General features: G+C 38.7%; 2 protein-coding genes across 17 annotated transcripts in view; one reads left to right on the top strand and one right to left on the bottom strand.

Annotated features, from left to right (window-relative positions):
- Nucleotides 1-17,038, bottom strand: part of CASK (calcium/calmodulin-dependent serine protein kinase (MAGUK family)) — a 350,351-nt gene that overhangs the window by 149,034 nt on the left and 184,279 nt on the right. The gene's annotated exons all lie outside the window — the stretch shown is intronic.
- GPR82 (G protein-coupled receptor 82) lies at nucleotides 15,809-16,804 on the top strand. Its single transcript, XM_012730225.1, has one exon. The coding sequence runs from the start codon at nucleotides 15,809-15,811 to the stop codon at nucleotides 16,802-16,804; it is 996 nt and encodes a 331-aa protein (XP_012585679.1).

Genomic DNA, 17,038 nt, shown 5'->3' on the forward strand with positions numbered 1-17,038 from the left:
TATACATATATATATATATATATATATATATATATATATGTATATATGTATATAAGGTAGCTGAGTTCAGTATTATGGCTCTATCACTTAACATGGAAGTAGAACTAGGTAGCCTGGGCCAAGTTTTACTTCCTCTACTGAGAAAACAAGAATAATAGTAGTACCAGACCCACAGGGTTGTCATGAAGTTATGTGAGTTAATAAGTATACCTGGCAAGAAGGAAATATATGTCATCAAATTACTTAAATGTCTAGAGAAAGGCAGGGGAAATATATAAAATGAATAGGCCGGAAGCTGAATGTAAACATCAGAACTAGGAAGACAGACAGAAGTCAATCTGGATCAAGTGGGGAGAAGTAACTCAAAAAGGGTAACTTGACTTTAGCTTTCATTAATAATAGCAACGTCAGTGCAGGAGTAGTAACAGAACTATTCTTTTTTTTAGTGTTGATTAGAACCATACTCTGAAACTTGAGACAATAGGAGAGTGAGGGCAGCTTGTAGGGGGCTACAAGGACAATGGAAAAAATGGGCTTGTTTAGCTTTAAAGCATGAGACTAAAGGAGAGAGAGGGCAGAGAGGGGGGGAGGGGGGGGGGAGAGAGAGAGAAACAAGCAGAAAGAAGACCAGTGAAAGAAAGATGGTGGTTGCAAGCACCATGTTTCACTTGATTGTAGCAGAGGGTTTTCTAATAATTACCAGTCTCAAGTGAAATAGAAAGCCAGTGAACTACTTGCTAATAGATCTGTTTTAATATAATGTGGATTCCCAGTAGGCTGGGAAGGTAGCAAAGCACTTCAAACATTTCATAATTTGGGATTCGATGTCCTTCAGATATCTTTAGTAGAAGTTTTGGGTTTTCAGCATATTCAAATGAGTGGCAACCAGGGGCCACCTATGATTATGTATTCATGCAGTAATGCGCTCCGGGCTACTGAGGTATGTAGGCGAGCAAGGAGGCTGCTGGCTGCCGTCAATGGCCAGCAAGCAGTTTCCCTGAATGTTCTTTTGTAGTGAATTTGTCCAATGTCACTTGTACCGCACATAGTGGCACATAGTAGGCATTCATGAGTGTGTATTGCTAGAGAGATTATTTAAATTCTATCTAGAGGAAATTGATAGATTCCAGGAGTTTTGTGACATTTATGTTAGGGGCTCGAGTTTCTTTACTTTCTTACCAACCCTTGCCTTTCTGTTGGTGTTCTCAGAATGGCCAAGCATGTCACCACAATGCAATCTGACATGGGGACAAGGTACCTTCACTTGTAAATCTGGTTCAAGAGTAAGAACTCGGGTGGGAATTGTAATCACTCAGATGTGTTATATTGTCAAATTTTACCAATGGCAAACTTCTATTGGTAGATTGAAAGATCTTAATGTCTTCCATTAATACTGCTGGCAACACTATTATAGTCCTTTGTAGACATCTCCTTTCTGTTTCCTTGTCGCTTTTAGTGTTCTACTACTTACCAAGACTTCCCAGTCTCCCCAGACCCCCTAGAACCCCCCAACCTCCACTTTTTTCCTTTCCTGTACTCAGCGGTACCTCTTTCTCTTCCTCATTTCAGTTAAGTCTCTCTGTTTTCCTACTTTCTCTTTTAATTGTCTTTCTCACAACTCAATGCCCTTTTTCTCTTAAGGGTTCCCTGATCTATGAGAAGCAGAACTGCTTGTTATCTTGATGGAAATTCAGTTTGTACTCAAAAGAAAGAGACTGTTTCCTCTATATTAAAAAAACAACTTTCAGCTGGTTGCAAAGGGAACTGATGAGGTTTGCATGCATATTCACATTCAGTTCCCGTTTTCTGTGGCTAGTGAGACTTGAAAAACACTGGAACACATGGGGTCAGTTCTTGTGGTGACTGATTACAGAGTTCCAAATATATGTGGTAGGTAGTGAGAGGAGTCAGCTAAGTAAATGTGCTCTGATAGTTTACATTTATGATCCTCCAAACACGAAACCTTGAGTAATGTGTACAGCTCATCATGTTGGAGGGGAAAGAGCAACCAAAGGGCAAGGTAGCCTATAATCTCTCTGTATCTTTTTAGACTCTAGTATTAGAGGTGGTCAGTGAATTAATCCAGCTCTTAGGATCAAACTAGCAGAAACAGACTTTTCCTGTAGTTTTACTGAAAAGCTAGATAATATTTTGGAAATAGAAAAGAAAGGGAGAGACTGTTTACATATAACAAAAGTACCAAGGAGACAACATGGATTCATGATACATTAAATACACCCTTAAGGGTCCTCCCTGGTGGCATAATGGGATAAAGCACAACACTGTGAGGTGATCCACAACCACTGCAGCACAAGTTCGATCCCCGACCAGGGAGGTGACCCACATGGCGCAGCAGACCTCTACTGTCTCGCCCGTTGCTCCCCTCAGCAGTGTACACTGTCAATCTGCCTGTTCTGCTCCTCACGCTGTCTCTGGTGAATTCTCTCAACCCCTGCACCTCTGTTCTTATATGCATAAACAAACGAATCTTTTAAAAATATATACCCGTTAAACTAACTCTCAAATCTTGACTGTAGAATGGGGGCAACAGAAGCTGAGGGAGCAAGCAAGGGAGGGACGAGAACAAAGAAGGGAGGGAGCAGAAGGGTCTATGGGCTGGTGGGCTACGGGTTCTTCGCTGGTGGGCACATAGTAGCAACACTGCCTGAAAGGGGTGGGGGACCTTTCACTTCTGTTATGGAAACAACCGTGTAAACCAATATAAAATCAACACAAAATATTTTAAAAACCCGATTACATCAACATTGAAAGAAAAAAAGCTTTTTAAAACAAGAAATAACTGAAACAAGATGACAACTTCAGACAAAGTGGGACATAGTGGGGCAGGTGAAATTTCTAAGAAACAATGGACTCTGACATACACAAATTATGTTACTCCCCAAGGAAAGAGCCAACATATTGTACTTTGAGAGAAAAATATACATATCTAGTTAGAATATTATAACCACAAGAACATTATAAGAAATGTGGCAGATTGAAAATAGATTAAAATTCTCTGCAACTCCAACTTGTATGTATAGGTGAAGCCTTTGCTGACTCTGTAAGTCTGGACAGATACAATGACTTGCTCAATGAGTAAACTGTGGTAGACATTGTATGACTTCTGAGTAAGTCATTAAGAGGCCTTGCAGCTTTCATTTGCCCTACTAGAACCCTGAGAATATCATGTTTTGAATAATCCCAGGATGAAAGATCACATTGAGAGATGCTCATCCTGTATAATCATCCCAGTTGAGGCTCCAGACACGAGTGAGGCCATCTTGGAACTTCCAGTCTCAGCTGAGCTGCCAGATGACAAAGAAGCTGCACGAATGACCCCAGGTGAGACTGATGGAAGAAGTGCCCTGCTGAGCATGGACCAAATTGCAGAACTTAGAAGGGATAAATAAATGATGGTTGTTGTTTGTGGGAGGTTTAGTATACAGCAATAAATAAATGATGCATATAAACTATAAATGAAGAAAATGTGTAACATACATACAAAGCTAAGAAAGAGAGAGAATTTTTTCCCCAAATCATTATAGGCTGGGTGGGGACTAGCAGGGCTGTGGAAGATTAAGTATCAAATATTGAGTACTCAGAGACAATAAACAAGCATTTGCTCCCCATGATGGAGATAGCTGAATAATGAGGCAACTAATTAGGGGAGTTTCTTAAGATGAAGGGATTTTCATAAGTCATTCAGCTGCCAGGAGGAAAATATTACAGTGAAGGATAAAGGAGATTTCTTCTATATATTCATTAAGTGAAGTATATATATTTTTTAAAGATTTATTTATTTGTGCATACAGAACTGGGGTACAGGCCAGAGGCTCAGGGGCGGTGAGAGGCTTCACCAGAGACAGAGTGGGGAACAGAACAGGCAGATCGACAAAGTACACTGCTGAGGGGAGCAGCGGGCGGGTCAGGAGAGGTCTGCCACACCATGTGGTCACCTCCGGGGCAGGCGGGAATCGAACTCAGGCTGAAGCATCTTTAGGTTCTCAGTGCTGTGCTTTAACCCGCTGCGCCACCAGGGAGGGCCCAAAGTATATTTTAAGTTATATTTATTAATAGACATGACATGTTTTAATTACAAGCCTTTCAGTATTATTTGATTTTTAAAAACTATGTCCATGAATTGTTTCGATTTAAAAAAAGCTGCAGAAAAACTAAAAGATACGGTAAAAACTTTCACATAGGCCTCCCCAGTGATGCAAGGGATTAAAACGCAGCACCAGGAAGCTACCCACAGTCGCTACAGCATGAGGTCCATCCTGGGAGGTGATCCACATGTCTCCCCTGTGGTTCTATTCAGCAGTGCATTTCAGTCAATCTGCCTCTTCTGTGCCTCCGTCTATCTCTGGTGAATCCATGCACCTTTGGCCTGTACCCCAGTTCTTGTGTGCATAAATAAATCTTAAAACAATTTTTTTTTCACATACTAAAATATCAGACTTTCATTTTGCTAGGATAATTGTCGTTGTGAATGTCTCACAAAATTGACTTTTGTGATAATCACTAGCACATAGCCTAGTAAAGGCAGGTGAGTGTTACTGTGTTTTACTCTTCAGGACAGAAATTCATAGCTCACCGATTACTTTTCTTCTATCTTGTTAGATTTTTTCCCCAATACTAAGATAAAAGAATAATTTTATTAGAGCTTAAAAAAAGTAACTTTCAATTATGTTAAGTTTCTAGTTGAAAAATAGTGCAATCTGGGCAGGTAGCTCATGCCTCCGCTCCGAGGAGCGAAAAAGGCTACCCAGGCCTGGTACTACAATGCCCTCTACTGGCTACAGCATCGCCAAAGGAACGAGCTTGTAGACTTTTTCTCCCTTAAGATTTAACTGGTTTCTTCTTTCCAATTTTCTCTTCCAAGCATCTGTGGAGATACGGAACTTCAAATAACTTGTATTTTTTGGCTTCAATACTTTATTTGCATTAATTTTATTAAAACAATACATTTTAGGCTGGTTTCTGACGAAGGAAAAGGAAGAGGCCTCAGCATGGTAATATTAGAAATTTTGCCATATTTAAAACACCTAGTTATATTTAGAGAGAGATGCCTTCAAATGATTACTTCAAGGCATTATACCTCCACCAAGATTACTAAAATGAAGATAGCAATATAAGAGCTAATACAGGCACGGATTAGGAATGGATGCTAAAACTCACTAGGTGGAAGGAAAACAGTATAGTCACAAAATCTGAAAATATAACCCTCAGATTTCTTATTGAAAACTGGAAACAGAGCCCTCCCTGTGGAGCAGTGGGCTAAAGTGCAGCACTGCAAGCTAGCAGCAGCCACTTCAGTGGAGTTCAATTCTGGGTCCCTGCGGTGATCCACATGGCACAGCAGACCTCTCCTGACCACCGGCTGCTCCCCTGTCAGTCGGCCTGTCTGCTCCCCACTCTGTCTCTGGTGACTCCTCTCACTGCCCCTGAACCTCAGTTCTGTATGCATAAATAAATAAAATCTTTAACAAACAAAGAAAACTGGAAACAGGTATGCAACTGGGATACCGGTTGGTAATTGGGGATAATTCATCACTTCAGCCAAAACAGTAAGTCAGATTCTGGTAGCAGCTAAGAATATGGATTCAGAAATCCCCTAAGCTCTAATCTAGGCCCTACAATATACAAGCTATATTACCGTTGACATGTTAATTATCCTCCTAGATGATCAAATCCACCATCTAGAAGATGATGGTAATAATAGTATCTATCTAAAATATACTTTTAAAATTAAATGAATATATACATAAAAGTACTTCAGTGGCTGTCATTTATTATCAACATAAACTTTCTAAAAGTGGTTCTCAGGGTCTCTCTGGTGGCTAGGGATTAAATCTCAATTCTATCAAGATATCAACATTGTGGCCAGAGTTCGAGCCCCAGCCTGGAAGGTGACCCACATGGTGCAGCAGACCGCTCCTGTCTAGCCTGCTGCTCCCTGCCTATTCTGCTCCTCACTCTGTCTTTGGTGACTCCTCTTATTCTGCTCCTCACTCTGTCTTTGGTGACTCCTCTTGTAACAGATACAGGTTCATCACCCCATTCCAGATACTGGAACTACAAATCCCATCAACACCAATGAGAAGCACACTGAAAAAAAAAAAAAGAGATAGAAATACAAGTTAACTAGAAAATCCTACCAGTTCTGCTGACTTGGACTTCAATAACACACTGAAAACTGATCGCGAGCTAAATGACCAGCCCTGAACCACCAGGCCAAGAGAGCCCTGGAGCGCATATGTTTGGTTTTATCAGAACTTGGCTGCTCAGCTCCACCCTCACATCCCAGCGTTCTTCTCATTGGTATTGATGGGATTTGTAGTTCTAGGATCTGGAGTAGGGGTGGAGTCCATGAAACCTCTACCTGTTACACTCACTCTTTCCCCACCTCTGGCCTATACTCCAGCTTTTGTGGTAAAATGAAAATCAATTAATAAAAAAAAGTGGTTCTCAGTAAGGCTTGTTACTTCAATAATTGGGACTCTTAGCAAGAGAAAACGACTACAGACCCTAACAGGTTTAGGTGGCATAGCCTCAGTTAACCAACTCTTCATCATCTTCCATGAAACTTTTCTTTCTTCCCCTACCTCAAAACAATTTTGTCTAGAAGTTCAAAAGAAGGGATTGGTATAAAATGGTCAGGTACATATGATATCTTTTAAATTCTTCCAGTCTCACTGCAGTTCAAATGGTTGTTTCCCAGGGTATAGGTGTGTGTATGTATTTTGTAGCAACCTGATGGCCTAAATTATTTAGAGCATTCTATCTTCTAATGCTTCATTTTCAGAAAATTATATATTTTTTGACTTTTCAAGAAAACCGTAACAACCACCACAAAAAAGTTAGGTTCTTAAGCATGATAAGAGCCAAGGTTCACTGACTCAAGAATGTTGAAATTCAAATTTTTACTGCCCTCAAAAAATTTTTGCCTTATCTAATCAGGTGCTAAAGTTTCTTTCCTTTCCTAAACCTGTAATATCCTATCTGTTTCTCAACTGCCATCTCTGGACATCATTTCAGTTCTTATGACTGCCACTAAGACTGCTATAGTGTTTTTTTGTGGTATACATTTCTACAAATGTCTTTCCAGTACATTCAAGACAAAAAAGTACATGAAAAGACAAAAGTCAAAGTGAAGTATAATGAAATTTTGATAATCAGATCGATCTATGTTTTGTCATTAGACCTGCCTCACAAAGCTTATAACTTGTCTATACTATTATAAGTTTTCAAGCTTTTAATACATTAAAACAAACAAACAAACAAATTTCCTGTAATTTGCTTTTCTTTCTTTTTTTTTTAATAGTTCTTAAGAGAAATAGTCGTGTGGTTTGCTAAGAAACCAGCTCTTCAGAGCAATAGAGGTTCTTCTTCACACCATGATTATGGTGGGATGTCCCTGATTATAGTTGCTTATACTAGGCAGTGAGGGCCTGAGAGCAGTGCAAGAGAGACAGGGCTGTGGCCAGACACCACATCCTGAAGAGAGCAGAAGAGAGCAGGGGACTCAGAGAGCCTTAAAGAAACCACAGTTGCGATAACAGGTCTGTCTGTGCCTCACTTCGCCTATAGGTAACCAGAGGCTTGGGTGTTCACTGAACTGGATGAACTGTATAAGGCATGTCTTCCTGCAAACCAGCCTCCCTGAGTGCCTGACTGGCCAGAGAGAATATTTAAAAGGACAAATGTAGCCACTTTACACATGAGTAAGCGTATTCTACAATAACTGGCAAAAGCAAAAAGGCTCAGGTATGACTGAGTTGTCCTGTGTCCTCCAAGTTCTGGCTGCACGGGAAGTGGATAAGAGACCCCACTAACCTGGACAATCCATGTGAGTGAGGAAAGTGCTTATCAACCCTGCTGTATATATGTCACCATAGATTGCCAAAAGAAATAATCTTTAACCATTCTTACTGAAGCATTCCAAATGAATTCTGGGGCTGGAGGAAAAATGCACTTGATGTACCCACAAATCTCTCAGGACTTCTATTCTGGGGAACTACTCCAACACCTCAATACTTAAATCTTCAGAGAGTGAGGACAGAACACTTAGATCAGTGTTTGGCAGATGCTAGAGGAAATAATTAAAATTGTTAGGCAAGTGCTTTTGGATTTGGATAACAGAAGCAGAACTTTGAGGTGGGTTGGATGAGAAAGATGAAGGAAAACAAAAGAAAAATATTGGTAACCTGCAAGAGGCCAATTTTACAGACCCTGCAATTCTTGCAATTTCTGCCTAACGAGGGGTTTTTTGTTGTTGTTAATCTTCTGTTTTCTGACCATGACCCATTTGCCACCAATTATAATACTCTAAAGCAGCTTTGAAAATATAAAAATTTCCTTATGTTTGAATTATGGAACTCAAAATCACTCAAATCATAAAGAATTTACACTGGTATTACTGGGGTAAAAATGAGCTTAATGAAGATCAAAGTTTGCAAGTAGAAAGACGGGAGGCAGAAAGGCTGAACACGTAGTTTATTGCTGCCGGGCAGCAGCTGAGTCCGAGCTCCCGAGGGTGGGGTCCGCAGCTACTGCGAGTGCTGTAGGGGAAAGGGTCTTTCATACAGGCTTTAGGTTCAGTTTTAGAAAGCTGACGTGGCGCTGTACACCTGGATGCAAGGCCTGCTTCCGGTCATTGTGCTATTGCCCGGATGTGGTCATACAGGTAGCTGTTGTGTTACTGCCCACATCTGGTCACACTCAACAGGTTTAATTTCTTCATATTCAACCCTGCCACCTCAGAGCTTAGAACAGGACATTCCATCTAAATAAATTTAAAAGTATTCAAAATTTGGCCCTAGTTTATTTACCTTAAGTTCCATGGGGTACCCTTATTGAGCGTCAAGAAAAACCAATAATTTCTGCTAAGTCAGATGGTGAGGTTGAAGAAAAGAGGAATGGATGTGCTTTAATGCTTATTTACTAGTTATGTCACCACGGAATGCTATTAAACCTCTTTGAAATTTAATTTTCTCGTGTGTAAAATGCCCCCCCCCCCACCTATTTCTAGGGTTCCTAGATGTAAAGTGCTCTGCCCAGTACCTTGTGTTAGGGTCCGAGAACTCAATCACCGCGAAAGACAGAGTGTCACGCAAGAATGCAATTCGCAAAGTAGAGTTTATTGGGCTGGCTAGCCAGAGTCAAGCCGTTCCCAGCCGGACACGCAGGATTCAGGCAAGACCCCGACCAAAGGAATGTCAGGGAACATATTGGCCTTGTTGGCCGTTCCATACCTCAGAGCCCGCAATATTCAATTTAGCAAATGTATTCAAAGATTAACAGACGTCACAGCCTGGGTCACAGTTCAAAAACCCACGGACAGGTTTCCAGGAATAGACGTCTCATTTCCTGGTGCCTCCAGTCCAATCAGCCTGGGCCACACCATTCCCATTATCCAATCAATTTAAATGTACATTGTCCCTCTTCAACCTATCCTGCATTTCAGGGGTGGGGGTGGTGCTTGCCTGGGCTAGTTTTGCTCAGGCCTGCGTTACTTCCTTTATTCCCCCCTCTCATTTGGTCATATTGAGGAATCATCCTCAAGGGGGTGGAGGGCCTGATACTGCTGCCGGAGCCCTAGAAGTTGAACAGTGTTAATCCAGTCTTTGACAAAAGAGACAAGGCGATTCAAGACATAGGGTCCAACAGTGACCAAGAGTAAGAGGATTATGCCCCCCCCCCCTAAAGCGGACAAAAAGGTGGTCAGCCAGGGAGAGCGATTAAACAGTGATTGGAACCAACTTTCCTGTGGCGTTACTTCCTTCACTTGTGACCATGCATTCTCTTTCTTTCCTTCCCCTTTCTTATGCCTTTTAGAACCACATGACTCACTTTTTCTCACTTTTCTAATTCATAGAGCATTTAAAGTCTATACTGCATATCATATAGCAACTGAGCTTTCAGCTTGCCTGTGGAATCCCTCTTGAATTTCCAGAGACCTTAGTGTGTGGTTAATATACTTCTTGTGTGACTTCACATATTACTAGAAACACAATAGCAACTCCATTATTTGTTGAATGAACTGTATTGTTTAAGAGAAATACAGAAAATTAAATATTATGAGGAAGAAATGGCAAAACTTACACCTATATCCAGACATTCTTACCCACTCAATTATCAGTTACCTGACAATTATTTTAAGCAGTACTTTGAACTCTCCCTCAGTTCAATGGTTGGCTGATATCTGTGGTAGCCAGCTTCCATTAACTCCATATATTTATCCCCTTCACATGTTGAGTCTGCTGACTAAGTGTGACCAACAAAATACTGCAGACGTGACAATGCTGACATCACAGATTAGCTTCAAAAAGGCATTGCTGTTATGGCCTTTTTCTTGAGTCACTTGCTCAGGGTGGAGCCAGTCAATATACTATTGTGAGAACAAATGGCTGTGTAATCTTTGGTAACTTATATGACCTTTCTGAGCTTCAGTTTTCCTTATTTTTTTTTTTTTAAAGATTTACTTATTTAATTACTTATAAATACAAGTTGCAGGGGGGTGAGAGGATTCACCAGAGACAGTGGGGAACAGAACAGGCAGATCTACTGAACTACACTGATGAGGGGAGCAGCAGTCAAGACAGGAGAAGTCCACTGGGCCATTTGTGGGTGAGCTCCCTGACTGGGGATGGCACTCAGGACTCAGTGGCTGTTCACAGTGCTGAGTTTAACCCATGAGACTCCAGAGCGGCCCCAGTTTTCCTCAATTTGAAATTAAGATATTTATTGTACAGGGTACTGTTTAGATTAAATAAGATTCACATGTATAGCAAGCACATCGTAGAATGCCTGGCACATAAAGCTTTTATTACATGTGGCTAATACAGGTGCTGGTGGTGGTAAAAACTGCAGTAACAATATTGATGAAAAGTGAGATGTGAAAGAGAAATCAAGGATGGTTCCTAGGTTTTTGGCTTGCAGGGAATGAAAAATAATTTTCCCTCTAAGTTGAGATAGTTCCTGTGAGGAAAGACAGTTTAATAATGTGCATACTTCTTGTATTCATGGGAGAGACAAAGGAAAACTGAGTAATCGCGCCAAAAGGTCTGAGTTACCTCCTTAAATGCCGGCTTCCTCTGAAGACAAAGGATGTTGGGGGGGGGGAGGGGAAACCAGTTAAGGGTGCAAATCAGGAAAGATATAGTAAACAAGGCTATAGTTGTTATGCTGATTTAAGTTGCTGCCTTCTCCACAGGTAGCAGGTGAAGAGAATGGACATCCCGGCTTCCCAGAATGCAGCTGAGGGATACACCCTTACAAATGGAGATTTCCCTTATAATGTAAATGTATCCTACAAATGGGAAATTTCTACTTATTTTTCAGAGTTTTTTTTATAAGTCCGTTGTTTCTTGAAAATAACCAGTTCAGAATAATTATTATGCTAACAAGACATATTTTGGGTGGCAAGTGTTGTTGCCTCGATGACTTGAATAACTCAAAGAGCGAGGTTATTTACTGAAGTTGGGGACAACGGAGAAAAAGTTGTAGAGAGAGCAATAGCATTCCGGTTTGTTTTTTTTGACCAAAGGTGCCAAGATTCTTTAAACATATTAAAACCACTTTTCAATTCTTTATAAACAATATTGTATTTCTATTCCTTCCTTTCTAAATACCTCAAACTTTATTTTTGCTCTAAGCAACTGCTTCCCAGAACACGAATAATTGCTGAAGAAGTTAAAGTAACTGCAGAAACTAAACCACTTGGCAGTAAATGACCACATAACCCTGGCTGCATCACTATTCTCAGTGCAATGATGGTGTGAGGTCAATTCCCTAAAAAGGGTCAGATGGGCATTTCTCAATAGGCTGAGAGTAATCTTTTTGTCACCTGGGTATGGGAATTAGAGGTCAATAAAAAACAATCAAGTTTATTACCATTACTTAAAGCATGCAGACGGTTTTGAGTTGAGAGCTACGAGGACACCGAAGACAAGGAGAAATTAAGTTGTTGCCCAAAACCTCTGTTCCCTAATTGATGAAGAGATCAATTATGTCTTAAGCTTCTGCCTGTTTCCTAAAAGGACTCACTGCCTACCCTCCTATAACCTGGACAATAATGCAGTTTGGGGAATTTATGCATATCTTGGAGTTTATCCAGATCTTGGTTTATCGGTAAACGTGTAAGAATATCATCTCAGAGTAAGTATAAAGTCACCACTTAGTTGTCTGTCATTTGACATCTCCCCCTTCTCTGTGCTTGATGCCACAGGTCTTAAAATGCAGGATAAATATTCCTGGTCTCCTCCACGAGTCTTTAGAATTTATGGCCATGTGACTTCTCCACATGTATATTACTAAGTTGATTGCTTTTGTTTTGCTAACCCATCTGGTACTTTTTTGATTGCTTCTCTAGCCCTAGAAGAATCTTGTACCCAAACAATGGTAAACGTTACAAAGAACAACAGCGGAACAAAATCCAGATACTTCTCATTTTTAGTAGCGGGAAATATTAGCAAATACAGGAGAACTTATGTAAGCAACACTAAATAAGCACTAGGGATTATGAAAAATAGCAAAGTTATTTCTATTAATTTTAAATGGCTCACTGATAATGAAAGTGCTCAGGTTTGAAGAAATTAAATTTTTGTTCCCATTTTCAGACTCTCACAGGTTTAACCACTGAAGGAAGCGTGGTGTGTTAGGCAGGTCTGACTTTTAAGCTTTTACTTAATTACTACTTCAGAGACTGATTAAACAATCATATACAAAAAACTGGTTTCTCAATTTTCTTTATATCCTATAATGACTATTCATTTTATCCTAGGCATATTTGGTCTTTACATTCAGGCATTTCCTGGGATTCCCAAATCCAAATGAAATACTTCAAACAAGGTACTAATTTGAATCCAAATGGGGGCAGTTCAAGGCGATTGGTTGAATTGGTTAGAATGGCTTAGTTCATTAATAACCAAATTGTAGCCCAGACTCTGGGTTCAGTCTCTATATGCTGCTTTGGTCTCACTTCAACCTTAAAACAAAGATTATCCACAGATGGTGTGAAGGTCTACCCCCAGTTCTGTTATATTTCATTCTACTAAGCTGTTCTGGGTAAGAAAACTTGAATTTTGTATTTTTTCCCCTTGATATAGATGGATTGCCTATCAATCATCCACAGATAATTTTACAACCAATTTTGTACCAATATTTTATTGGATTATATGAAGTGGTTCCCTTTACAACTCTGTTGCATAAAACTAGCCATGGTGGAAAACGCTTTGACCTTAGCCAAGCAAGCTAATAACTGAGGTAAGGAAGTACAGTATATATATGTTATCTACAACTTCCTTGTACTACAGAAATAGAAAAATGAGGTTTTTTTGGAGGAGGAGGTAGTTGCTACATTAACATAACCATTGAATTTCTTCAATACTGTCTAACTTCTATTTCTTCTCACTGTAGTTGGTGTCATGCAAGAATCTATTCATGCTGCTTGAAACTGAGGGATACTGGAAGAATAATGATTGGAGAAGTTTAAGTGAAATTCAGCATCACTGCCCTGACCAAGAGAGCATTGCTCAGCATAAACTACACGTACAGGTAAGGCTGATTACTTGATTCACTTTTATTTTTGAAACTTAATTCTAAAACCCCTAACAGGGCTTAAAATGTTTAAATTAGATGGACTGATCATGAAGTTACCAGCTTGTCAGTTGAGTTAATGATTGCTAGTGAGTAGTTAAGAGTTGTAGAACTTAGAGCTACAATGTTTGTAGGACTTGTGAACAGTATTCTGTTAAGGGGGTACAGACTTGTAGATATTTTCTTGAGAACAATTCAACACATGTAACATGATGCTTTTATTTGATTTCTTAGGCTTCATAGTGTTTTTAGAAGAGGTACATAGTAGATACATGTTTGATGTTTGGGAAGCTAAAGATGGTGCTAGTTGTACTTTTGATAGTGGAATTCCTATAGCGGCCCAAAAACATCTGCTTGAGAAAGACAGTCTCTGTGAAAATCTTTTTATCTCCCTTCTCTTCTGAAGCATTTGCTAGTATGAAACAGAAGAATAAGGCAATAGTATGAAAACTAGGAGATTCCATATATGTATGAGATGGCCCAATTAAAACAAACAAAAGGAAGACTACCTATTAATATAGAAACATCATTACCTTTAGAAGGTTGTAGCATGTTGTGCTTTATTTACAAAGAGCAGGGGTTAATGCTTTCTTTAACATTATACAAGAAAGTGCTATTCCTGATGTAAGATAAAAATCTACATGAAGTAGATAAATTTCTTAAAATATTGACTTGTTTTATTTTCTATCTGACTGCTTTTTAAATAGATCAACTCACAGGTTAGGTTTTAATACTTATATCTGGATATAAACGTAACTGCAAACATATTTCAATTTGCCAAGGTGCACTGAATATACATACAAACTAACTCTGAATCACACGGGTTATTTTCTAAATGAAGATTGCAAATAAGCACATAAAATGATAGCACACTGGTAGACATACAGGTTTTCAGTATTAGAACGAAGAGACTGTACAGACTTCAAGCTTTCAAATGTTGGGGGGATTGCTTGACTTAACATTTTCAAAATTATGCCGCATTGGGGGAAAAATCCCTATTTTTATACTAAAAGGTGAAAAAATATAAACATGATTCTGAAGAGGTAGAGAATAAAGTTTTCCTGAGGGGCTAGGGACATAAAAATCTCAGAAGGTATGTAAGGCAAAACTTTTGTTTACCAAGGAGAGAATGAGAATGTGATTAAAAAATGATTGCGATCCCAGCTCCAGATTATAAAGAAGCTGGGAATGTAGTCCCTAGACAAATAGGGTGAAAACCACATTTTGAACAGAGCTTGTGATTTTTATTTGATCAAAATCTAATAACTTATTTGTTATTCCCACCTGAAGATATAAGTAAATGAGAAAAATACAAAGAGCTTGTACGTGATGCTTAGTGCTTCATGTCTATGTATCCTTCGAAGCAAGAAGGTTTAAAAATAAGCAAAAACCACACCTGCATTTATGCGGTGATTAAAATATCTTCTAAAAAAATCATATTCTCTGAAAACCAAAAGACCAAATACACATGGAGACACATGAGGGCGCTCTAACCAACAATAGCAAGTACAGTTGTGACACAATTTTAAAGTAAACTTTTCATTGAAGGTATGGCAATTTGGAATTGGATACTTTTAATGAGAAATTTTACTGGTACGCTTTGGCAAAGACCCTGGGATTCTGGTATCTATTCTTGGTCCTACACTTCCTTCGGCTCAATTCAGAATCTTGAGTATTTGTTTATGTGAAGTTAGAGATTCTTCGACTAGTACTGGATTATAGAAAAGTACACTGTCCTAGCCAAACAAAGATACAATTTTGAAAAGTAATTACATTCAACTAAATAGTGTTAATTAAAAATCACTTTTATTTTTCAATTACTGTGGCCATAAAATATGTTTGCAACACATTTACCAGTATGTGCCTTTAAAATGTTTTAGCTTAGTTTTCTAGGTAAAAGTCAGTCACCATTTATAAATTGTTTCTGAATCAAATATAACTTTAAATTTTTCTAGTAAAAAATGTTAACTCTTGTTTTTATCAAATTCTGTTTTAGACACAGGGACGACCCATCACAATAATCAAACTATTGCTTTTATTTTAACTGGAGAATCCTGATTAGAGGTGAGAAGGCACCTATAATTATCTTTTGCATCTAATACTTAAGAAAAAGAAACTTCTTAAAGAAAGAAACTTAAATTTGATTAACATTTAATATCTGTAATTCTATTTTAGCTCCAGTGACGAAATTCAAGAAAATCTGATATAAATGAATAACAGCTCAGCATGTTCTCAGCTGCAGCCATCCACGGTCTCTTCTGTGGCTTTACCAATCATTTATATTTTACTTTGTATCATTGGTCTCTTTGGCAATTCACTCTCTCAATGGGTATTTTTAACAAAAATAGGTAAGAAAACATCGACACATATCTACCTAACACATCTTGTGACTGCAAACCTCATTGTGTGCAGTAGTATGCCTTTCATGGGTCTCTATTTCTGGAAAGGTTTTAAATGGGATTATGGTCCTAAAGCATGTGGCTTGGTCAATTTTCTAGGAACTTTATCCATGCATGTAAGTATGTTTGTCAGTCTCTTAGTTTTAAGTTGGATTGCCATTAGCCGCTATGCTACTTTAATGAAAAAGGATTCTGTCCAAGAGATCACCTCGTGTTATGAGAAAATATTTTATGGCCATTTACTGAAAAGATTTCGTCAGCCCAATTTTGCTAGAAAACTGTGTTTTTACATATGGGGAGTTGTACTGGGCCTAATTTTTCCAGTTATCATATACTACTCAGTTGTAGAGGCTATGAAAGTAGAAGACAAGAACTGCTATACCAAGCAGATAGAAGTAGGAGGCAAGTTCTCTCAGATTGCAGGCCTCATTGGAACTACATTTATGGGGTTTTCATTTTTAATAGTATTAATATCATACTACTCTTTTGTTAGCCATCTGAGAAAAATTAGAACCTGTACATCCATTATGGAAAAAGATTTGACTTACCGTTCTGTGAGGAGGCATCTTTTGGTCATCCAGATTCTACTAATAGTGTGCTTTCTTCCATATAGCATTTTTAAACCAATTTTTTATGTTCTAAATCACACAGAAGACTGTGAGCAATTGAATTATTTAGTAGAAATAAAAAACATCCTCACCTGTCTTGCATCAGCCAGAAGTAGCACAGACCCCATTATATTTCTTCTTTTAGATAAAACATTCAAGAAGACACTATATAATCTCTTTATAAAATCCTATGGTTGATGTTGGAATGAAAAATATCACCAGAGAAATGTTCATAGGATTCTGTTAGACACTAAACTACCTGGTTAATAGATCATAGATGGGTTGATAAGACATACCAAAAAAAAAAAACCTCTTGGCTTATATATTCATAAAATTCATTTTACAATTTGACTTGTATTTAAAGTTGACATGGCTGCAGCTTTCAGAGACAAAATTCAGGCATATGAAATCATTATACATTTTCTGTTTGGC

This window comes from Condylura cristata, unplaced genomic scaffold, assembly GCF_000260355.1.
Source record: "Condylura cristata isolate star-nosed mole 26May11 unplaced genomic scaffold, ConCri1.0 scaffold00027, whole genome shotgun sequence".
Taxonomy (NCBI): domain Eukaryota; kingdom Metazoa; phylum Chordata; class Mammalia; order Eulipotyphla; family Talpidae; genus Condylura; species Condylura cristata.